Below are 25083 nucleotides of genomic sequence, written 5' to 3'. Positions count from 1 at the left end.
TGTAACAATGGCAATCATTTGTCCACATGTCTGGGGTGCAAAAGATGAAACGGCTTAATCATTTGCTCGAAGAGAGCATATATACTTACGTATACATTCCTACGTACATTCATCAAAAATATTCAACTAACGGGACCATATATGAGGCTGGAAAGTCTTCTTTAGCTTGCATGACATGTACTTCGAATTACATGAATTTCACATGCAACTTATACATATGGTCCCAAATCCTTGCATGATGCATATATGCATGCCTAGAAATTTTGAATAAGAACAGAAACGACTAATCCTCTTTACCTTCACAAATTGCATCAGACTCTAATAACAATCACAATCATATGAGATTCTCATTACATGTTGAGTCGATTCGACTCAACTCATTTTTAAGTGAAGAACTCGTTTTAAGTGAAGATATATAGCTTATACTCTCCAATAACAATCACGTAAAAAGACTCTACACATGATAAAGAGCCTCACAAAAAGCATTGAGAGAGAAGAAAAACAAAATTTATTTGTGACAAAGGTAGCTGTAACTGCTTTTGAGTCTCTCCTAATCTGTCTTGTTCCCTAAGGCTTCCACTCCTCAATACAAAACTTCCACCCCAAGCACCCCTTTCTTGACAGACACAGATTAATCACCACTGCTCTTTTAAACCTAGCTGTCAACAGATTTTCAAATCATATCTAACAGAAGTGAACCTCATTTTAGAATTATTATGAAAAAGTACATGTATTTCTTCATTTGTACACCAAGAAGTGAAGGGTGCACTAATATAGTATGTGTGTAGTTTTGTACATAAAGGAATGAGAGCTGGAATTAGTTACCTGAATTTGCCAATACACCAACTTGAGAAAATAGCTATCTTACCAACACAGACAGATCCATTTTGATATTTATTGATAATTAGAAGAAAAAAAAAAAAAACTTTAGCCTGTAGGTAAGAACAGTACTGTGCATTTGCAATAACTTCGCTACAAAGAATGTAATTTGATGTGTTATCAAGTAGACTTTTAAGTAAAGGTGGAAAGAGGATTAGAGGGTTTTGAGTGAGTCTTGATATATTCAACAAAGCTAAAATCTATTATTAACTTTTTGAATGTAAAGTAAGCAGCTAGGCATTTTGGTCATTCAAAGTCATATTGTAATACAGTTAATGTTGTAAAGCAAGCTGTGTTGATGGGTTTCATACCTTTAAAGCTAGCCTTTCTTATAACTCACCTACAACAGGAGAAAGACAACCATCATTTAAAGGAAAAGGAGAAACTAAGAGAGGATCAATAAGAGTGTTTCAAGGGAGAGAATAGAGGTTGAAGAGGAAGCAATGGCAACGCCGAAACAGTTATGGGAGCAGCAGCAATTGCAGATGCAGCGTGTCAAGAACTCCGGTGCCATTGTTAGTTACAATGGGAGTCCGGTTGATGACAAGGAAGAAGAGATGTCAAGGTCTGCATTGGCTATTTTTCGTGTCAAGGAGGAAGAGATTGAGAGGAAGAAGATGGAGGTGAGAGACAAGGTTCAAGCTCAGCTGGGACGAGCTGAAGAAGCAAGTAGGCGCTTAGCTGAGATTCGCGAAGTAAGTAAACTGCAATTGCCACTAAATTATGATATTGTCCCCCTTTCAAGCTTACAAGTATGTCTTCTAAAGCAATTTGGAATACGGAAAAGTAACTCAAGAGTTGATGGAAGTTTCAACTAGCAAGTGAAGGACTAAATTTTTATTGAAAATGTTAACTAGCTATGATTTAAATGCTTTTTTGTTTAACTAGCTAGGATTCAGAGGATGTTCATGTCACAATTTGATATTGGGAAGAATAAGAAGTTAGAGATTTCAACTTGTGTGAAATTATATCATTCTACATTTAAATTGTTCATCCGAAGCTTTTCAATGAAGTTATAGAGGTTACTTCACTTCAAAACTACCCAAATCTTTCAGGAGCTTGAAGCACTGACAGATCCAATGAGAAAGGAAGTTGCAAATATTCGGAAGAGAATAGATATAGTTAACAAAGATTTAAAGCCGCTGGGACAGAGCTGCCAGAGGAAGGTGGAACTTTTTTGGCATTAATCTTTACACAAACACACACACATATATTGTTGCTATTATTTATGATCATGCTCTAATGTCATGTAGTACTGGTTACTCTTGTTATTGATTATAAGAAACGAAAGTTAATCATCACAAGGCATTTGATTTTATCTTGGAAAATCAAGTACTTGGTCTTGTTTATGCATCTGTATGATACAAGTCATTCAACTTCAGTTGTTCTGCACAGCTTCAAGATTATAATCGCTCATTCATGGTATTATTTTCTATAGGCAGTAAATGCCTCAAACAAGCTTCTAATTAAGGTTCAAGCTAATATTTTGTATTTTGTTTCTGTTAACTTTCCGGAGTCGTCTGATGGTTTTGTATATTGGTCACAGGAAAAGGAATACAAGGAAGCAGTTGAGGCTTTGAATGAGAAGAACAGAGAGAAAGCTCAACTACTTTCCAGATTGATGGAGGTAAATTACTTAATTTTTGGAAAGAGCTTCATAATATTGAAATACTCAAATCTTGTTCAGGTGATCTCTAAACTATTGTATGTTCCTTACTTAATTTTCTAACCTTTTTCACATACATGATTTCTTTCAGCTTGTGGGTGAAAGTGAGAAAATGAGGATGAAGAAGCTGGAGGAGCTAAACAAACATGTTGAAACTCTGCGTTAAATTGGACAGTGTTTTAACATGTATTGAAATGTGTTGTGCATGTGTGCTGAAATTAGAAGCTTAATTTTTTCTTGTTTTGTGATTTTCGTTTGTATATTTCACTGGCTATGTATTCATGAAGAAAGATTTCTTCCACTATGCCCTAAATTTGGTAGGGTTATGTATCTTTGTGACTTTGTGTGCTAATGAAATCATGACTTGAAAAGAGAAGTGTTCCTCATCTGCTTCAGCTACTAATCTTAAATCACTTTTGTGATGTGTGTGACACACCAGAAATAATAGTATATGTATAGAACTATAGATCGAAGATATATCTTCGACTAGCTTTAATTTTTGAATGCCTGCATGGTCAAAGTTTTAAGTACTAAACCTGCTAGAGTTCTTATTCTTCTTTTAGTAGGTACTTATAGATTAAATGGAAGGAAGAAGTCCGATGGAGATATTCGTGATGGGGGTACTATTGGACATCCACATTTAACTTGGGCCACTCGTTTCCATGCTAGTTTGGGAGCTGGAATAAATTTTAGAATAAAAAATTTGACACTATTTATTCAATGGTCTACAAATAGCTTGGCAATAGCATTGCTGACATTGAGGTTGAATGTGATTCTGAAAGTGTGTGTTGTAATTGAATCAACTATTGCAAAATGCTGATGTTGGTGACTGCAATTCCAGACTGTCGCATACAAATCGTGAATGAAACCTATTGCTGGTGGCCTTGGTCATGCTGCTGATCATGTTTAAGAAGTTTCTCCTCCTTCTGTTATGGAAATGATTAGTGCTGATGCGCTGGGTCTTTTAGGCTGGAATCGAGAGGAGTTGCATGTATTGTACTTTCCGTTGCTGAATCTACGTACCAAAAGAATAGACAGATATTGGAGCAGCACTAAAAACTTAAAACAAACAGCTCACATATACAAGCCGATGATATGTGCATTCTCCTCAAGGTAGGGTGGCACAAGGGCATAAGATTAGGAGCCAGTTTGATATGGTTGTGCTTATAAGATGATGTAAGATGAGAATAAGCGGTTGTTAAGTAAAATAACTGAGTTTTTGATAAATTAAATTTTTAAAAAGGCTTATAATACTAAAAACGGTGGTAGAGTGTCAGGTAAACTGAAAATTAAAAGTGCTACATTATAAAGTAAGTTGCATCCATAAGTTAGGCTCTAGGAGCTCATGTTTTTTGCTCTAAATTTATAGCCTTGGCTTAAAAAAATTTATTACCATACACGCTACTGTCCGTTGTTTTAAATTTAGAGAAAATGTTAGGTAGGACAGGCGTCCCACGTGGTTAGTACGCTAAACTAATTTGTTCCCATGCAGGAGCATAGTGGGGAATGTTTTGGCTATTTTATTTTAATAAAACAATGGTGATTTCAAAATACAATTAAGAGACAGATAAATATAATTGGTTAGATGTACCATCCACTTAGCACGCCTACCATATCTACGAATTTCTTTTAAATTGAAGTTGCTTAAAAGCTTTCCTTAGAGCTATTAAATCTTTTTTTTTTCCTTTCCTTTATGGAAAAGGAAAGGAAAAGGTCAGAAATTTAACGCCTCCTGAAAATCATGTACTCGTGTTTCAGACCATACACGACCTTTCATAATATCATTGAAGTCTCCAACGGTAATATTGGGTATTCTGATCAATTAATTGACAAAGCAATTTTCATGATTAGTGATCTCGTTTGCGTGGATGGCCATAAAAATTTGTGAACCGCCAATTTGTTCTCCAGGTCTACCCCTAGCCAAGATGATGTTTTAATAAATGAACAAATATATAGGCGTAGATTTTTTTAAAATTTTGTTTTATTTAGTGGAAGACACAGTCCAATGTCTACCAACCAACAAAATCAATGGAAAAATTCCCAGGAATTTGAAACAAAAATGATGCATAAATAGTAAAACAGGTTATTGAAGAACATGAGCTTGGGATTGGGTTGCCAAAGGCAATAAGGTAATAAGCAAATAATAATCTTTTTATTGCACAAGCAACAACCTTGAGCAAAAGAAGATTCTTAACAGGAGCTAATAGAGCAATGACAGGGATGACCCTACAATTCCAGCATGAAGATTGATGATATACAATAAATACTCTCAGAATTACCAGATAACTCAGACAATCGGATAACGTCATGGACATAATAACACCTCGCTGAACCTAGTGTCAGGATTTGATGAGAATTAACTAGGAAAGGTAAGTCTGAGTTGGACTTGGTTAGTCTTCCTAATTAGACATAGTTTATGTTGAAGTTTAATCCTTATTTCTTTTCTCCTGTACGAGAATGTTTGGTTCTTCTACGACCAATAGGATTGTAATTCGGGTTCCTATATATAAGAGGCAATGGTAGTCAACCAAGGTATGGTCGATACAATCATCGACAAGATAGTGGTAAGGGAGCAAAGATGTTAAGAGTGAATATAACTCTTGGGCAAGAGGGTGAGTTCTTAGGAAATTCTATGAGTGTGGGTGTAAAAGGACGTTACAGGTAACGGTTTAGGCTATGGCTATTTATCTCAATTGTATCTTGTACTGTAATTATTCTCATAGTGAAGAACATGTATTTCTCGGGAGGAGGTAGACATGGATTTGTGCTTAACCTCGTTAAATCGAGGTGTTCTCTTATCGCTTGTCTTGTAGTTTGTTTACTTTTCTATCAATATATTCTATAAGCCTTGATAGGAGGGATTGTAATTCCCTAACAACTAACAAGTGGCATTAGAGTCGAAATTTCAGCTGAGGAATGTGTTTGTAACAATCTATTACGACAAAAGCTATAAAAAAAAATAAAATAAAAAAATAATAAAAAACCTACAAGGTCGGATCAATAACCATCTAAATTATAGTTAAAATTAGACTCTAATTCTAGACCATTAATCAGATAACAACTAATGCTAGAGATTAAACAAAGTATTATTTATTTTTTAAATTAAGATAAGACTCTAATTCTAGACCATTGATCAGATAACAACTAATGGTAGAGATTAAATAAAGTATTATTTATTTTTTTAAATATTATCTCCCATTATATCTTTAATCACAAACCAAGAATTTTTTTTTCTCAACCTCAAAACAAATTTTACTCTATGTTACATGAAAATTTGAAACTAGTTCTTCGATTGATAGTTTGATACCATGCAATGAATGAGAGTAGATAATAAAGTAACTTAATAGATAATCTTGATTGGTTTGGTATTCCAAATTGGGTTTTGTTTATAGTAAATGAATGATCGTGGAAAACAAAGAGGATAATCATCTGCTTTTTTATTTTAAAATATACATTTATTACAAAAAAAGAAGAAGATTATATTTAATTGAGGGTGAAACCTACGGTTTCGTGTGCAGTAGCGGTGGCGCATCTTCTTTGGGGTTGGTTGAGTGGTGCTTAGCGGCACTCGACGTCGACTTCTTGTTCAGCGTCAATCGGCATCTCTTGGTATGAGGAGAAGCCTGCAAGTTCATGCAAAAGAAGGTCGTGGGTGAACGCGGTGTCGATTAGATCTCAGGGTAGATCGAGATTGAGGTTGAATCTTGGAGGGTGGACTCCGGTGGAGGGAGCAATCCACCGGTGGTTCGGCCAATTTTGTGATTGAAGTTGGTGTGAGGATCTAACTTTGTTCCAGTTTCGGGTTGTTTGGTGTAGTGGAATTCGGTCTTGGCTATGTGGTGACCCGAGAAAGGGGTCCCATAGCACCGCGACCCCGAGTAAATGAGAAACCGACATGTCACGAATGACATCCTGATAACTCATCAACCCGAAATCGCAAGGCCTTTTGGATTTAGGTTGTTGGTTTACAAAACATCTTCTTGGACAAATCATTCTAGCAACCGAACCAACACATTTTCAAAAACGGAATTTGAAATGGGCTAAAGGATTTGGGCTTACAATAGGAGCCCAATTTGGAAATAACAAATCATTAAGTAAATACAAGTATGAGAGACGCGCCTCAGGGTTACGGGTCTCTCGAAATTTTGTAAATAAGCGAGTAGAAAACAAATCAAAAGTAAAGAAATAAGTGACTTCAAAATCTGAAAAAAAAACCAAAACCTTCTTTTGATAAAGTAAAAAAGAAATGCGCTAAGCCGGGCCATGTGCCTCCCATGTACGCTCCTCGACACATGCTCGAAACCTGCACACTGTTGTAGGGGTGAGCTTTCGTCCTCGCATGCCCAGTAAGGGCCAACCCAACCATGTTAGGTTTGAAAAAGAATACATTTGAAAATATTTACTACATAATATTGTGCACGTTTATCGAAAATACTTTAAAAAGAGGCAACCACAAACATTTATTCTCTTTCATAAAACATATGCAGCATGCTTCACACAACTAGGAGCTCCGAGATACTTACTTGCTGGCTCTAAAACAATTGGTGACCGGCCCGGGGTTCGTCATCCTTAGAGAACCGGACAACTACTCTGTAGTGTTTGTGACTACAAGTAGTGAAAGTGTCCATTTCCTGGCCTTGAGTGTCCTATGACTGGTTCACCGTCGGTACTTACCTTTTTCCTTGACGAACATAGGAGCACAGCCCCCTCCGGAGGTTCATAACTATCGACATCGTGGAATCCCTATGAATCAATGCGTCTAGGTCCCATTCACTTTCAGGTCACAAGTACAAACATACAATGGGTACAGTATCTCAACATGCAAGTCTAGCCTCGGTTTTCACAATCAGCAATCATCAGTTATGAAAATAGAGGTATCATGAGGCATCGACTAATGAACAACCAAAAACGTACTTGCAGGCAACATACTATTATACTAGAGCATTCCACGTATATCGAAAAGCCTCTAACAAGGAAGGGACAGCCCACCCTACCTGGATATGGACTTATGGAGTGCTCGTCCAGAGTTAGATTCGTTCTCGACTTTCAATACTTCGTCCAGTTCTATGTGCACACGCTCGAGTCATTTGAAATAAATTCAAACTAATGAGTAACTTCCCATTATCATAGCATTAACCGAACAACCAAAACTTTGATTTAATTTCTTTGAAGTCCAACTAGTTGTCCTTTAATCGATACAATCTATTATCCATTCCCAAACAATTCAAATGATATGGCATTTGAACCATCTAGGATATGGTGATTATACTTAACACTTTGACCTTCATTTCTTTAACCGTTTACTTTAAGAAAACAATTGACAATTTCCATTCCCGAACATTCCATTAAATAAATTGACGGTTTCACCCTTGCAATGAACCACCGAAATTCTTTTAGCTATCCTTGTTTGGGTTTTCGGACTCGTTTTCATTAATTGTTTTTCGTCAATGATGTCTTTAGTCATTTCTCGACTCTATCCTAGGCCCGAAATATGAAAATTTCAATAATGCCCAATGCTTCTTCTTCTTCGGACCAACTTTGACAAATCTTTGTCTCGACAATAATCATTAGTCTGTCAAGCCCAACTATACTTGAATGGCCCAAATGGTTTTCTTGACACCAAAAAAATCTCCGAAATCGATTTCTTCACTTAAACCACCTTGCGAAAATCTTATTGGAGAAAAATTACCTTAAAAAATTAGACGTAATTTTCAGGGGCTCACAAGCTGATCGGGTTCTGCTGCCGATCATCTAGACAGCTTTGATGGGGTGTTGGATGGGTCATCCGCTTGAAATCATGGCGGCAGAGGCGATGGGTTGGCAGACGCGAATTGAAGCTGCTGTGATTATGGTTGGTTGGTCTCGGGCCCAAGCTTGGAATTAGGGGTGTTGTATTGGTTGTACTTTTTCACTTCAAATAATAAATTATGAAATTGTTTAAGGGAAACGAGAAATTGAGAGCAAATCGCTGTGTGTTCTCATTGCTAATAGGGGCCTCTTTATATAGAGGATTACAATGCATAAAATCTGAATTGTACAAGGAAAGGTAATCATACAATAAATGGATATCTCTAAGATATTCTCCGAGATTCTCTCTAATTAAAACTCTATTACCACTAGGTCAAGTAACCTAGAGTCTGGGCCAGACACACAAATAGGGATTTACTTGAACACTCCCCTCTAAATATTTTATGATGTTTTAATAAATGAGCAAATATATAGGCGTAGATTTTTTTAAAATTTTGTTTTATTTAGTGGAAGACACAGTCCAATGTCTACCAACCAACAAAATCAATGGAAAAATTCCCAGGAATTTGAAACAAAAATGATGCATAAATAGTAAAACAGGTTATTGAAGAACATGAGCTTGGGTTTGGGTTGCCAAAGGCAATAAGGTAATAAGCAAATAATAATCTTTTTATTGCACAAGCAACAACCTTGAGCAAAAGAAGATTCTTAACAGGAGCTAATAGAGCAATGACAGGGATGACCCTATAATTCCAGCATGAAGATTGATGATATACAATAAATACTCTCAGAATTACCAGATAACTCAGACAATCGGATAACGTCATGGACATAATAACACCTCGCTGAACCTAGTGTCAGGATTTGATGAGAATTAACTAGGAAAGGTAAGTCTGAGTTGGACTTGGTTAGTCTTCCTAATTAGACATAGTTTATGTTGAAGTTTAATCCTTATTTCTTTTCTCCTGTACGAGAATGTTTGGTTCTTCTACGACCAATAGGATTGTAATTCAGGTTCCTATATATAAGAGGCAATGGTAGTCAACCAAGGTATGGTCGATACAATCATCGACAAGATAGTGGTAAGGGAGCAAAGATGTTAAGAGTGAATATAACTCTTGGGCAAGAGGGTGAGTTCTTAGGAAATTCTATGAGTGTGGGTGTAAAAGGACGTTACAGGTAACGGTTTAGGCTATGGCTATTTATCTCAATTGTATCTTGTACTGTAATTATTCTCATAGTGAAGAACATGTATCTCTCGGGAGGAGGTAGACATGGATTTGTGCTTAACCTCATTAAATCGAGGTGTTCTCTTATCACTTGTCTTGTAGTTTGTTTACTTTTCTATCAATATATTCTATGAGCCTTGATGGGAGGGATTGTAATTCCCTAACAAGTGGCATTAGAGTCGAAAGTTCAGCTGAGGAATGTGTTTGTAACAATCTATTACGACAAAAGCTAAAAAACAAAAATTATAAAAATTATTTAAAAAAAATAAAAAGCCTACAAGGTCGGATCAATAACCATCTAAATTATAGTTAAGATTAGACTCTAATTCTAGACCATTAATCAGATAACAACTAATGGTAGACATTAAACAAAGTATTATTTATTTTTTAAAATAAGATAAGACTCTAATTCTAGACCATTGATCAGATAACAACTAATGGTAGAGATTTAAATAAAATATTATTTATTTTTTAAATAATATCTCCCATTATATCTTTAATCACAAACCAAGAATTTTTTTTCTCAACCTCAAAACAAATTTTACTCTATGTTACATGAAAATTTAAAACTAGTTCTTCGATTGATAGTTTGATACCATGCAATGAATGAGAGTAGAGAATAAAGTAACTTAATAGATAATCTTGATTGGTTTGGTATTCCAAATCGGGTTTTGTTTATAGTAAATGAAGGATCGAGGAAAAAAAAGAGGATAATCATCTGCTTTTTTTATTTTAAAATATACATTTATTACAGAAAAAAAAAAGATTATATTTAATTGAGAGTGAAACCTACTGTTTCGCGTGCAGTAGCGGTGGCGCATCTTCTTTGGGGTTGGTTGAGTGGTGCTTAGCAGCTCTCGACGTCGACTTCTTGTTCAGCGTCAATCGACATCTCTTGGTACGAGGAGAAGCCTGCAAGTTCATGCAAAAGAAGGTCATGGGTGAACGCGGTGTTGATTAGATCTCAGGGCAGATCGAGATTGAGTTTGAATCTTGGAGGGTGGACTCCGGTGGAGGGAGCAATCCACCGGTGGTTCGGCCAATTTTGTGATTGAAGTTGGTGTGAGGATATGACTTTGTTCCAGTTTCGGGTTGTTTGGCGTAATGGAATATGGGAAACCGACATGCCACAAATGACATCCCGATAACTCATCAACCTGAAATCGCAAGGCCTTTTGGATTTAGGTTATTGGTTTGCAAAACATCTTCTTGGACAAATCATTCTAGCAACCGAACCCACACATTTTCAAAAGCAGAATTTGAAATGGACTAAAGGATTTGGGCTTACAATAGGAGCCCAATTTGGAAATAACAAATCACTAAGTAAATACAAGCATGAGAGATGCGCCCCAGGGTTACGGGTCTCTCGAAATTTTGTAAATAAGCGAGTAGAAAACAAATAAAAAGTAAAGAAATAAGTGACTTCAAAATCTGAAAAAAGACCAAAACCTTCTTTTGATAAAGTAAAAAAGAAATGTGCTAAGCTAGGCCATGTGCCTCCCCTGTACGCTCCTCGACCACATGCTCGAAACCTGCACACTGTTGTAGGGGTGAGCTTTCGTCCTCGCATGCCCAGTAAGGACCAACCCAACCATGCTAGGTTTGAAAAAGAATATAGTTGAAAATATTTACTACATAATATTGTACACGTTTATCGAAAATACTTTAAAAAGAGGCAACCACAAATATTTATTATCTTTTATAAAACATATGCAGCATGCTTCACACAACTTGGAACTCCGAGATACTTACCTGCCGGCTCTAAAACAATTGGTGACCGGCTTGGTTCGTCATTCTTCGAGAACCGGCCAACTACTCTGTAGTGTTTGTGACTACAAGTAGTGAAAGTGTCCATTTCCTGGCCCTGAGTGTCCTATGATTGGTTCACCGTCGGTACTTACCTTTTTCCTTGACGAACATAGGAGCACAGCCCCCTCCGGAGGTTCACGGTTATCGACACTATGGGATCCCTATGAATCAACGTGTCTAGGTCCCATTCACTTTCAGGTCACAAGTACAAACATACAATGGGTACAATATCTCAACATGCAAGTTTAGCCTCGGTTTTCGCAATCAGCAATCATTAGTTATGAAAACAGAGGTATCATGAGGCATCGACTAATGAACAACCAAAAACGTACTTGTAGGCAACATACTATTATACTAGAGCATTCCACGTATATCGAAAAGCCTCTAACAAGGAATGGACAGCTCACCCTACCTGGATATGGAGTGCTCGTCCAGATTTAGATTCATTCTCGACTTTCAATACTTCGTCCAGTTCCGTGTGCACACGCTCGAGTCATTTGAAATAATTCAAACTAATGAGTAACTTCACATTATCATAGCATTCGCCGAACAACCAAAGCTTTGATTTAATTTCTTTGAAGTCCAACTAGTTATCCTTTAATCGATACAATCTATTATCCATTCCCAAACAATTCAAATGATATGGCATTTGAACCATCTAGGATATGGTGATTATACTTAACACTTTGACCTTCATTTCTTTACCTGTTTACTTTAAGAAAACAATTGACAATTTCCATTCCCGAACATTCCATTAAATAAATTGACGATTTCACCCATGCAATGAACCACCGAAATTCTTTTAGCTATCCTTGTTCGCGTTTTCATACTCGTTTTCATGCATTAGTTGTTTTTCGTCAATGACGTCTTTAGTCATTTCTCCACTCCATCCTAGGCCCGAAATATGAAAATTTCAATAATGCCCAATGCTTCTTCTTCTTTGAACCAACTTTGACAAATCATTGTCTCGACAATAATCATTAGTCTGTCAAGCCCAACTATACTTAAATGGCCCAAATGGTTGTCTTGACACCAAAAAATCTCCGAAATCGATTTCTTCACTTAAACCACCTTGCGAAAATCTTATTGGCAAAAAATTATCTTAAAAAATTAGACGAAATTTTCAGGAGCTCACAGGCTGATCGGGTTCTGGTGCCAATCATCTAGACGGCTTTGATGGGGTGTTGGATGGGTAGTCCGCTTGAAATCATGGTGGCAGAGGCGATGGGTTGACAGAGGCGAATTGGAGCTGCTGTGATTATGGTTGGTTGTTCTCGGGCCCAGGCTTGGAATTAGGGGTGTTGTATTGGTTGTACTTTTTCGCTTCAAATAATCAATAATGAAATAAAATTGTTGCTTTCTTTTAACGGCAAAAATAAAAATAAAAACTTGTTTAATCTGACTTTTATTCATAACAATAAAACACACTATTACAAAAGCATAAACACACAAACAATAAAATAAAACCACACAACATTACAAAGCATAAACACACAAACAATCAAACCACACCATTAGCCACATTGCCAATTATTGAAAGCATGAAAATACAATCTCTTCATCTGTAGTTCCGCTCTGCTTGCAGCTTCATGTTCCAGAGGTGATTAACCAAATCGCCTTGAAGCACTCTATGCACAACTAGGCATCTAACCCCCGGGAAATGCCTCATGAACTTCTGAAGTTCAGGAGGGTTTTGCTCAACCTCATGATCACCCTCATATCTCTCATATATTTCTTCTCTCCTTGGTCTAGTGGTGATATCATCGGTGTCGAAAGGCGACTCTTCGTCTTCTTGGCGCTCATCATCGACAATCATGTTGTGCAAAATAATGCACATCATCATGATGTATTGGAGATACTCTCTATCCCATCCACGAGCAGATCCTCTTACAATTGCAAAACGAGCTCAGAGAATTCCAAATGCTCTCTCTACTTCTTTTATGTATGACTCCTACATTTTTTTAAAATGAGCTTGCTCTTGCGTAATTGGATTTTCGATTGCATTCACAAAAGATCCCCATTTAGGGTTGATCCCATCAACTAGGTAGTAGCATTGGCCATATTGTCTATCACCTACATGATATTTCACTCGAGGAGCCTCACCTATGCATATGTCGTCAAATAGTAGAGACATTCCAGGTACGTTTATATCATTGAGGGACCTTGGAAGTCTAAAATAGGTGTGTCAAATTCAAGTATCGTATGATGCGTTTGCCTCCAGAATGATTGTCGGTTTTTCCTTGTAACTAGTGAAGTACCCTTGCCATGAGGTGGGGTAGTTTTTCACTGCCTGTGCATACAGTCAAGATTATCTAAAATGTTTAAATTATAAAATGACCTTGATTTGTGACTAGAGGGCCGTGAGATGCAAAATATGAATAAATGGTAAAGAATTTTGCATATCTCAGCGGGAGTTCAAAAATCCTTGAACCGTGCAGACGACAGAAAGAAAGGAGAGAAGCATGGAGGGTGGCGCCGCCGCCGCCGCTGCTGCTATTGAAACGCAGAGAAACCCAGGACGACCAGCCCATGAGGAAGAAGAAGAAGAAGAAGAGAAGCCGAAGGTGGTGGTCATTATGGGACCCACAGGTTCCGGAAAGTCCAGGCTCGCCATTGATTTGGCATCCCACTTTCCCGTCGAAGTAATCAACGCCGATTCAATGCAGGTTTACAATGGTTTGGACGTTCTCACCAACAAGGTTCCTCTCCACGATCAAAAGGGTCCTTACTCTCTTTCCCTTCCTCCATTTTTTTTTTCCTTTTCTCTAAGGGTTTCAATTCCGAGTCTTGATTGTGCAAATTGTGTTTGGTAATGTAGGAGTGCCTCATCATCTTCTGGGGACTGTAAGCCCAAACCTGGAGTTTACTGCTAAAGACTTCAGGGACTCTGCCATTCCGGTAAGAAAACCGAAAATTCCTACCTTTTACTTTTACTGTAAAGAATGCATGCTTGTATGTAATGGTTTGGTGTCATTGTTTTTGTTGTTGTTTTATACATGAACTGTTATACTTTAGGCTTCGAAATCTTGATACAAATGGAATTCGAGGCAGGTTTAACATTCTTACTATGGTCTGAAGTTGGACAGTTTTACTAGAAAATTGTTGGTTATGGGAGTGTACAACCTAGAGAGGAGAGGCAAGAATTTGATGGTAATAGTCTACTACTAACTGGGTTATGAGCCTCCATTATACAGATAGGGGTACTTCATAGGAAGTCAAGTGTCGTAGTCAAACTGATTTCGTAAACTCTGTAAAGCGGCATTGTTGGAAGAAGTGGATATATGATAGCTTCATTTTCCGAATGGCACAATTTTTTGCTCTCAGGAGGGCCAAAATTTGAGAAACTTATTGATGGTTTTAGAGTGTTCAGCTTGTTCTCTGGCTTGAAGATAAATAGGCTTAAATGTTCTATTTCAGGGAATAGTTACTTGAGAAGGAAAGGTGGAAGAGTTGGCAATGATTTTGGGGTGTAGAGTGGGTAGCTGACCTTTCAAGTATTAGGGTTTCTGCTTGGGCTTAATCCCAAGGCAATGAGCTTGGCAATGAGTATCCACTTATCGTCATGCTACCATGGCATCTATATGTGTAATTCATTCTTCTTCTTCTTCATTTTTTTCTTGGAATTTTGGGGTTCGAATCCATATGATCAGCAGATCAGGAGGTGGGGGAATTAATTTTTTGACCTGTATGAAAAATTTTAGGCTGGTTCCATCTAGGTCAGATAGAAGATTATGGAAGTTGGAGATATCAGGAGTTTTTTTATGTTAATCCTAGGCATGGTTTTTAGTTCTTCTCATGGAATATGGAAGGCTAAAGTACCTGTTATGCTACCGTTTTTCCATTGATTATTCTGTCTGGTATTGACAAACTGATGAAGCTTATGTCTCGGTTATCAATTTATACAAAAGTAAGAGACTGATTTATTTTTTTCTTTCTATTAATCTCTTTAATTTGTGGCCCTGTTTTCTTATAAATTTATTTCATATCGACAATTTGTAATTTCAAAATCATTTTGTAGAGATACATTGTTCTGGTACTTGAAGAGGATCGGGTAGAAGATGTAGATAAGGATTATTTATGCCACACCTCTTATGCTTACACCTGATAAAGTCTTGCTTGATTAGGACGATTTTGTTCTACCTGTACTTACTTGTAACTGGTACTGCTTTGATAATTAGGTGAACTTCTTTACTGGCTGTATGTATCTGCCTTTAGCAAGTTTGTCTGCAGAACTCACTTTTTTCTGCCTCCCTCTCACACCTCTTTTCTCTAGACTATTTCTTTACCCTTCGAAAAAAAATCCCTTTTCACCATAGTTTCAGCAAATTTCCCTTTCACAACTTGCACCCAGTGGTAAAATCTTAAACCTCATTAATCCAGAGAAATGTCTTTTCATATTATCCGACATTATTTTTTGTATTTTTGTATTACACTTATTTTAATAGCTTGGAATGAACCATTTCTCATTTTTGTAGCAATTGATACCCATAGAGATGCCCAAAACTGAACCCTTGCAAAATATGTGCCTCCTCACTCCTGACTCCCAAAAAATTCTCCTATTTGTAATCCACACCACGCCAACCAATGTCATAACATTTATCTTCCAAGTACTTTACCCATGTTTCCTCTTTTAAAGAACTAAACATCTCCTACAGTAAAGTATACCATAATCTTTCAGGTGCAATTTTACACATCATATTTTCTGCTTCATTGTCCTACATCAATGATCTTATGTCAAAAATTGTTTCTGGAGTCTAAAGTGAGTGGGATATTTCAGCTTCATGTTATGCTTTATTGTTGAGTGGTAAAAGTTCCTTGGAGGAAGGAAGAGGTGAATGGTGCTGCGAAGATGTCTTGTGTTGGCAATCTTTATGGCGGTGTGGATGGAATGAAAAGGAGGATCTTTGAGTGAACTAGTGTGACGAAGTAAATCACTTCGGGACAGAGTTCGATATTTGGCATCGCATTGTGTGTCGGATTCTTTAGAGGTTGAGATAGAGCTCTTTCAGGCTGTCTTTTTAGATTGCAATGCTGTGGTGATTTAGCTTACTGATTTCTCAATTTCGTTATTTCTTAATTTGGTAGAGATTATACATTATGTTTTATTGAAGGATGAACAAGATTTTATCAAAGCAAATGTACAATGGGTGGATGAGGAATGCACAACCTGAAAGCAACGAACAAGATCAGTGATCTCTCTAACAAATACAGGATATAGATACACTCATAAACAAAGGCTACATCACTTCACAGCATTCCGCATTTCCCACTTAATAGAAGAAAGAAAGTTAACTGAAGCCCATAAGGCTGACCAAACACTTAGTTGGTCCATAGTTCTTCCACTCATACCACTGTATGATCCTAAAAGATTATTCTATTATACCCAGAAAACTTCCAGCCAGAACCATCCCCACAGAGTTTTAGCTCTGTTTCCTTTGCTTTGGGCAAAGGGAGTATACAGAAGCTCAAATCAAACCTTTTGGGATGGCTTAGCTACCTTTAATTTCTTCAAATCTTTGAGCTATTATGATTACCGTTCCCTGTATCCTTGCAAATTACGTCGTCCCTTGTATACATTGGCCGTGATGCTGTATCACAAAGTCGAACTTGCCAAAAGGTCAACAAATGCATATTTGTAGTATCAGACACTTGTATGGCTCATTGGAGGATTATCTGTATTGGATTTGTAAATCTTACTAGTTTTCAGAATTTGAGGCTGCATTGTATACCGGTGATCCAATTTAGGGCAGTGTTGATTATAATGGTTGAAGTCAATTGGAAGGATGTGGGGTTCCTAGCTTCAGTATTCTGTGCGTTATTTATTTCAAGCCCAAGGGTGGTTGGTAGGGAGGGGGAGAGAGTGTTTTAGTTGTTCTGGATGGTTGTCCCTGTGAGGGTGAGGGAGTGTTGGTGAACGGTGATTATGATGACCAGAGAAGGTCGTTTCTTTTTCCATGATCTGATTCTGTTCGTTTTATTAGATTTCATGGGTTGGGTTCCTCAGCATTTATAGGATTCTGTATATATAGGATTGATCAGGCTTTTTCATATAGATAGTGGTGATATATAGGATTTTTAATAATGGTGGTGGTGCAAATTGAAGCTTGAATAGGTGCTGGAGCAATTGTCACCTTTAGTGGGTGTGGTCTCTGTTCACAGCAACGAAAATGCCAGATACTAATTAGAAATTTGTTTAGTCAGTGCAATAGCTTTCATCTGGTCCTGGTGTTTTAGACATAACCCAAGATTTCATAGTTGCCAAACATAAAATGTATGAACACCAACTTAATTCAGTTGGGGCTGTTTGCTGTAGATCTAGTGATTGTACTTGGTTAAGTTCATGATGTCCATTTTCTTTGACATAGCAATTGAATTTCCATGAGTTTTTAATATTCGGCAGAAAATTACTTGAGGATATGGATTCTTTCTGACCATATATGTTAATGAACATTTGGAACTACTTGCATTTTTTCTATTCTTTGTACCATTCTCTACTCTGTTTCATTCCTTCATTCTTTTTGTTCTACTTCCATGTTGGGAATATCCACATAAAATTATATTGCAATCTGTTTATTTTTTAAACTAACTCAGCATATTGGGTTTTCAGCTGATCAATGACATCTTGTCTCGCAACCGCCTTCCAGTCATAGTTGGGGGTACAAATTACTATATTCAGGTAAAAGACTGTTTCATTATGGCATTTAGTCATATATAATTTGATCATTGTTATTTTTATACTTGATGGACCATGCTCTTGATAATATTTAAATTTTGTTAGGCAAGATTTTTTAGTTGATTGGCCAGGACATGATTGCACCATCTCATTCATGCATATTGTTTAATCTAGATACTTTGACATATGGGTTAGAACTTAGATGTGAACTTCAAGATGATTATTTATTTATTTATTTATTTTATTTTTGAATAAAACCAACTGTTGACTGTAGAAGCATATTCTGAGGCATTTATCATGTAAAGACCTAAATCCTAAAAGAAATCCTAGCAAACAAAATTAGTGAAATATTTTTAAGTAACCCTAGTAAAAATGACATTGGAAAGAAGTGAGACCCTTGCTCCATTCTTAAATAAGCTTGCTCAGCCCTGTTGTGCAGGATCTCAAGTAGGCCAATATCATCCAGCAGGTTATTGGGGCTTGCAACCTAGAATTTTCTTCATCATGCTGTTAAACCTTTAGGAGCTGCTGCCCATCTATGTTCTCCACTTCTCCATAAGATGCATATGTAACACTTTCTTGGGTTAACACTTGGTCAGTAACTAGAAAGTTCTGTTCTGTAATGATCAGGTTCGGTCTCCACAGTTGTAACTTTGTTAAAAATGTTTATGCAGAAAAAAAAAGCTGGTCGAAACTTGACTGCTTTGATTAAAACCAAATCAAAATGTAGTCCTATGACATCGTACTTAGGTCTCCAATCTTCTATTTTCACACAAAGCACAATACCTGCGTTTTTTCCACCCAAAATTCCAGTTTTACCTTTTTCGAACACTGATTTCAGGGTCTTGATGGTGATGTCCCAGTCAAGGCTGTGCATGAAGTGTTTGTTGTCAGTGAGGTCTTCTTCGTTGAGCTAATGCATTCCATTGATTAGGTTCAGGTATTTGTTGGTATCTTGATTCATAAAATAAGGCAGGAGCTTGACTTTAGATAAGGTTTCCATGAAGTTCTTTGTTTTAGTTTTAAATGAAATAGAAGTGCAAAATGTTTTAGCAACCAAGTGGGGATAAATCACTGTATACTTGCCTTCCAAATAAGATGGTGTTTTTACTTGTATCTGTGTGTGGTAAACTGGCAAATTCATGTTCAGTGAATTTCAGTGGTGACATATACCTTGATATTGATTTTGATACATAGGTTTAAGTTTTTTTCCCCCCATTTAACATAAATATTTTCCAGCTCAATCATACTGTTTTTTTTTTCGTTCTCCTTTTGAGTTTATTTTTACAACTCTATTCAGGCTCTTGTTAGTCCATTCCTTCTTGACGACACAGTAGAAGATATGGAAGAAAGCTTTTTAGATGACTGTCCAGGTAAAGCAACAACTTCAGCTCTTGAAATTTCTGTTCACACTTTTGAACCATCTCTATTTATTTTGTTTATATGTATCTTTATTCCGGAAAAATAATCTTTTTTCTTTTCCCACCAGGAGTGGGACAACAACAGACTGAGCTGGCATTTGAAGTAGACAATTCCAGTTATAGTTATGACGATCTTAAAGTCATTGATCCAATTGCAGCAAACCGAATCCATCCAAATAATCACAGAAAAGTAGGTTTGCTACGTATTAAATAAATAGTGCTTTCCTGTTGAATAAATAAATAGTTAAATACAGATTTCGTGTTCTTTACCATTTCCTTGTTTCTAAACATATGCCTGAGTCATCAGGCTAAGTTGTTTTGGGACACATTTTATTATTTATTTTTCTACTAGCACGATACTGACTCAATACTTAGAACAATCGATGGCCATCTGATTGCCTGATGTTAGGAAACTAATATCTTGTGGATGTCATGCATACAGGGGTAGAATATATTTGTACACAAATTAATTGTCAAATCTATATCTAATATCTAGTCTTTAGCTTTAGGATGACTCCAATTGCCAACTGTCTCCTCATATAAGGAAGTTACCAAATAGATGATTCAATAGGGCTGTAGAGATGCCTTCGATTTGGATTGGTATTTTATCGCAATGTTGCATGGGCACACACATTTCTCAAGTTGATAATTTTTAGATAACAATTAGCAATGATTTCTCCTTCATAGGTATTCAGTGTTGAGAGGAGCAGTATGTTCTGGAGTTAATAATTGTGTGTGGCTGTTTTTTTTTTTTGTGGGACTACTGCTCTCTGGTAGTTGGATGAATGAGTATTGTAAAATGTTCCATAAGCTTTCTGCGCAGTTCGTTCTTATGTACGGCAGGTATTCTAGTGGCCCATAATCTTATGAGCTGTTGATCATTTTGCAGATTAATCAGTACCTTAGTATGTATGCTCACCATGGTGTTCTCCCTAGCAGAATTCTTCAGGGAAAGGCAGCCAAAGTTCGTAATCCTCCATTTTTTAAATTTCTACTAATATGTATATCAATTGATATCTGTTTAGCTTTTAACTGAACCTTAGTTTCCAACCTGGAGGTGATATTTTAGTTTTGTACTGTCCATCTTCATGATTTGCTGCATATATTTTCCTTTTGACTTAAGACATTTGTGTATGATCTGCTTGAGCACACCAGTTTCCTCTAAACCTCATAGCTTTTGGTAAAGGTAAAAAGGCCAGAACCCTTTGGGGTTGTGGGGTGCTAGCTGTAGTCTGGGTGGTCTGGATGGAAAGAAATAAAATATTATTTGAAAACTATGGATGGGTGGAGAAGGAAGACCTGTGGGAGAGAGTCAAGTTCTGGGCATCCTTATGCGTTTCTATCTCTAAGGAATTCAAGGATTATAATCTTTCTTCCATTATTCTTAACTGGCAAGCAGCTGTAGTATAAGCCCCTAAGCCTTGATTAGTATTCCTAGACGAGATGTTAGGCCTATTGCCCTAGCTGCCCTCTTTAGATCTTTAAAGCGGACTCCTTGTCCGCCTCCCTGTAACTCGATTTTTGCTTTTTTAATAAAAAGTTGTTTCTTCTCAGAAAAAAAGTTTCCTCTTATACTATTTCTACTGTCCATTTTCTGTGAACTGCTGCATTGCCTGTCAGTGTTTTGTTTGCAACATGAGTTGCCATTTGGTCATCTTGATTTTGTTTTCCAAAGATTGAAATATGACAAATTTGGTTATAGAGATAGATGAAACCAAATATAACGATATTGAATCTTGCATGCTTCTGGACAGAACTGGGGTCGAGTTGATAACTTCAGATACAATTGCTGTTTTATATGTGTGGATGCTTCTCTTCCTGTGCTGGACCGATTTGTGGATCAAAGAGTAGATTCCATGATAGATGCTGGACTCCTTGATGAAGTCTATGAAATTTTTTCTCGGAATGCAGATTATACTCGAGGTTTCCGGCAGGCCATTGGGGTTAGGGAGTTCGAAAGTTTTTTGAGTCTGTACATAACTGAAGCCAGTGACAAAGGAAATCATTTGATAGATGGGTCAATGTCCTTAAAGTCAGTAGACCTGGCTGATAAGATATTGAAAGAGAACATGAGGCTCATCCTGAATTCCTTGATTGACAGTCAACCCAACTCTGTGTTAAAAGAAGCTATTGAGAAAGTAAAACTGAACACCAGAAGACTAGTTCGCCGTCAGGTAAGTTACTTTTGTAAATATGTTAATCTGAATTCTGATGCTAAAATGTTGTTGAATCATTTTCGTACATTTCATAAATCTGTTTCCACACTAGAAACATTTCTCTGGTTGAAATTTCCGAAGCACTGGATATCTGTTCAGTATGTTGAACCTTCAATGGTTAATGAATTAGGCCTCTTAGGTCTTTGATATTTTGAGAATCTGCTATTTACTAAAATGATATTTTGACCCATACATTATCTCTTGCACTTGAAAAGAGTTTCCTCTTAATTAAGTTCTTCTCATCCCCCAAATTTTGTTGCGCATTCTATAGTGGGTTAAGTTTTATTCTTTTAGGGTCCGTTTGGTACACGGTGTCAGCTGTTACTGTACTAAATAGGTATAAGGTGTTTGGTTGATCTGGTACTAGAATAAATGGTACTAATTAGTACCCTTTTTTAATTATTTAATTATTTTATTTATTTTTATTTTTTCCAAAACAGTCTCCTAGGTTGCCCGCTCTTATTCCTCTCTCATTACTCATCACTCTTCTTTCTCCCTCATCAATGTTGAATTTTTCTTAGCTGCATCATTTTTTTCTTTTCAAGAAACTCTTTGCTGCATCATAGAAAAGGCGAGTCTTCATAATTGATACTTGATGTTAGATAGAGAAAATGAAAGATCATCCTTCTTTTTTAACTTCTCCCATCTCTAATTTTCACCAAATTTGGGTGAAGCATATTGAGAATTTGAATGTTTTTGCAAAATTTGGGTATTGCAGTTAATGAACTTGGTTATGGTTGTGCAAATTTGGGTATTGCAGTTGATGAATATTAACTTGGTTATGGATGAGCAAAATGGGTTACAGAGAGTTTGTAAGAGATTTAACTAACAGAGAGTTTGATTGGTTATTGCAAAATTGATTATGGTTTTAAGTTTATGGATTACAAAAGGGTCAAAAGCAATACCAAATCTGCAAAATCCCATGACCAAGTTGGAATTCTACAATACCTGAATTGCAGAAGGATGAGATGATTTTACAAAGTGAAATTAGATGTTCTGCATTGTGTTGAGAAACAAGGAGATGAGAAGAACATGTGTTTCCTCTTTTTCAGATGGAAGAAAGAAAATTAGAAGCAAAACTTAGTCCACAACACCACATGTAGCCTAAACTCAGTAACATCGGACTGTGTTTGCAAATAGAGATGAGCAATTATTAAAGAAAAATGAAAACAGTTTAATATTTTAATTTTTCTTGTTTTTCACAGAAACGAAGGATAAATCGACTGGATACATTGTTCGGATGGAACATACATTCCCTTGATGCAACTGAGTCCATTTTATGTAGGGCATTTTTGGAATTTGATTTCCTAGTTTGTTTTGCTTGTTATCCATTTGACTTGATCATTATAAGCCCTTTTGTATGTTGATGTAACAACGGCACACTTTTGTAAAACATATTGTAGGCAAATCGGATGAAACATGGGCTGCAGAGGTTGTTGGACCAGCTGTTGACTTGATCAGATCTTTCCTTAATCAGGAAGCAACATTGGTGCCTAATTTGGATACCCCAAATAGCACTGAAATGAATATGATACAGAGGGACTTATGGACTCAGTATACATGCAAGGTTAGAACTTAGAAGTAATTAAATTACTGACTGCACTGTTCGTCTCCTCATGTTTTTTCCCTAAGTAATTTCTTTTTGTGGTGTTTATATGGACTCGTGGTTTAAATAAGTTTAATTTGGTCGAGTTGGCGTGCAAATGACATTTCCATTTGGTAGGCCTGCGGTGACAGGATCCTTAGAGGAGCTCACGAGTGGGAACAACACAAGCAGGGTCGTGGACATCGGAAACGAGTTTCTCGGCTACAAAAGTCACAAAAATATTTGTCCGTCGAGCAGCACAGTAGTTAGAGATCATCAATTTTCCTTCTCGTATGACACAATTTTCCTCATAAATGAAAAGTTAGTGCACATTTTAGCTGTGATGTTGATGATCTGTATACGCGCCACTTTACGCCAGTGCAACATTGGAAACTATTGATGCAGTGGAACTGAAATCATCTTCAATATATTTTTTTGTTTTGTTTTTGGGTGTTTTTAATTTGCAATGGATCCGTCTCACACAGGCGTTGTCTTTACGGACGTCTGAGGCCCCTTGAGTCCAACCACTTTAGCTTCAATGGAGAGGTATTGGACCAGGGCGGTGTCTTGGAATTGAGAGTTGGAGTAGTGCCTTACAACGTTTGATTTCGAAGAACTAATATCGCCTCTTTCCATAATTCATAATGAAAAAGATGGAGGAATGAGAGAGGGAGAGGGATTCAAAGCCTCAAGGAGGAGGGGGAGGACCTACACTTCTCTCTCGAGTCTCAATAATACACTTTTGCATGGCAATCATTTGTTTTTGTTTTCAATTTTCAAAATTACCCGAAGTGGGGGGCAGTGAAGCTTTTGTAAATGGGGTTACAGTGGTACAGGTTATCATGGAAGGCTTTTCACGGCAGTGTCGGTGACTGAAGACAGAGCAGTTGGGTGTACGATTACGCAAACGCATCTTACCTACACCGGATCACCCTCACTACCCTACTTCACTTATTCCCCGCACGAGGGGTGCCTCAATTAGTTTCTACTTTTCCACTTTTTTTTCTTTTTATTTGTTTTTCATTCGTGTGACAGATATGTATATGAAATCACAAAACCAAATGCACAACAAGTTCCCTGGATTTCCTCACGGAGTTCGCATTGATCCTTAATATTCTTAGCTGACTCCCACTATGTATAGAAACACAACAGGTTTCAATTTCATGATCGTGATTTCAAATATTTAAAGTTTAGATACCGTGCAACTTTTATAGTGACAAATTTAGACGAAACATGAGAGAGACGTCAAAGAATGAGGAGAATGAATTCGGATTTCTACTCCTCGATTTTTGTTAACTAAATCTCAAAAAGCACATCTCTATCAGACTATTACCATTTTGTTCGTTGTAGATAATACGTCTAAGCGCTTTTCATTTGCTTCTCATCCTAATTATTTTTTTGACCGGTTAGAATTATTTGGCATTGTTAGCAATATTTTCTATTTTCAGACTGTTACCTTCTTACGATGTTAGGTTGATTAGTACCGAAGTGGTTTGTGATTCCAAGACCACATAGTTGTAAGAATTTCACATAACTATTTACTACTATGGTCTTCGGTGAGTCTAACAAATTTAGGTGGTCTTAACAATTAGACTCGATTCGGGGGTTGTGAGTCTAAAATCTCTCAATCAAGGATAAGATGTTTATGATCAAATACTGCTTACCACAATCAATTTGCGAGTCTAAACATAAAACCTGAGATTTAGGTATCAAGAGTGATGCAGGACTCTAATAGTTCAAAGGGTTGCTCTCCATGTGATTTCTGAATTCTGATGATGCAAATGAAAAAGGTACTGTGGGACTAGCTGTTTCTACGTAATGCATATTATGCATTCTACTGTGGGACTATGTTCTTCT

The 25083-nt window shown here is 36.9% G+C and overlaps 2 protein-coding genes across 2 annotated transcripts; both read left to right on the top strand.

Moving 5' to 3' along the window:
- The first annotated feature begins 1073 nt into the window (after positions 1-1073).
- Positions 1074-2930, top strand: LOC112166348. Its single transcript, XM_024303170.2, has 4 exons — positions 1074-1574; positions 1935-2045; positions 2426-2506; positions 2637-2930. The coding sequence occupies exons 1-4, from the start codon at positions 1323-1325 to the stop codon at positions 2709-2711; spliced, it is 519 nt and encodes a 172-aa protein (XP_024158938.1). The 5' UTR covers positions 1074-1322; the 3' UTR covers positions 2712-2930.
- Positions 2931-13107: 10177 nt separating this feature from the next.
- LOC112168063 (tRNA dimethylallyltransferase 2) lies at positions 13108-23673 on the top strand. Its single transcript, XM_024305184.2, has 10 exons — positions 13108-14052; positions 14150-14229; positions 17939-18007; positions 19305-19377; positions 19494-19615; positions 20315-20389; positions 21180-21599; positions 22847-22922; positions 23045-23208; positions 23365-23673. Exons 1-10 carry the CDS (start codon positions 13794-13796, stop codon positions 23494-23496), a joined length of 1470 nt encoding a protein of 489 aa, XP_024160952.1. The 5' UTR covers positions 13108-13793; the 3' UTR covers positions 23497-23673.
- Positions 23674-25083: the final 1410 nt, after the last annotated feature.

This window comes from Rosa chinensis, chromosome 5, assembly GCF_002994745.2.
Source record: "Rosa chinensis cultivar Old Blush chromosome 5, RchiOBHm-V2, whole genome shotgun sequence".
Lineage (NCBI taxonomy): Eukaryota > Viridiplantae > Streptophyta > Magnoliopsida > Rosales > Rosaceae > Rosa > Rosa chinensis.
Note: the sequence above shows the minus strand (reverse complement) of the source record. Positions and strands in the feature narration are given on the sequence as shown.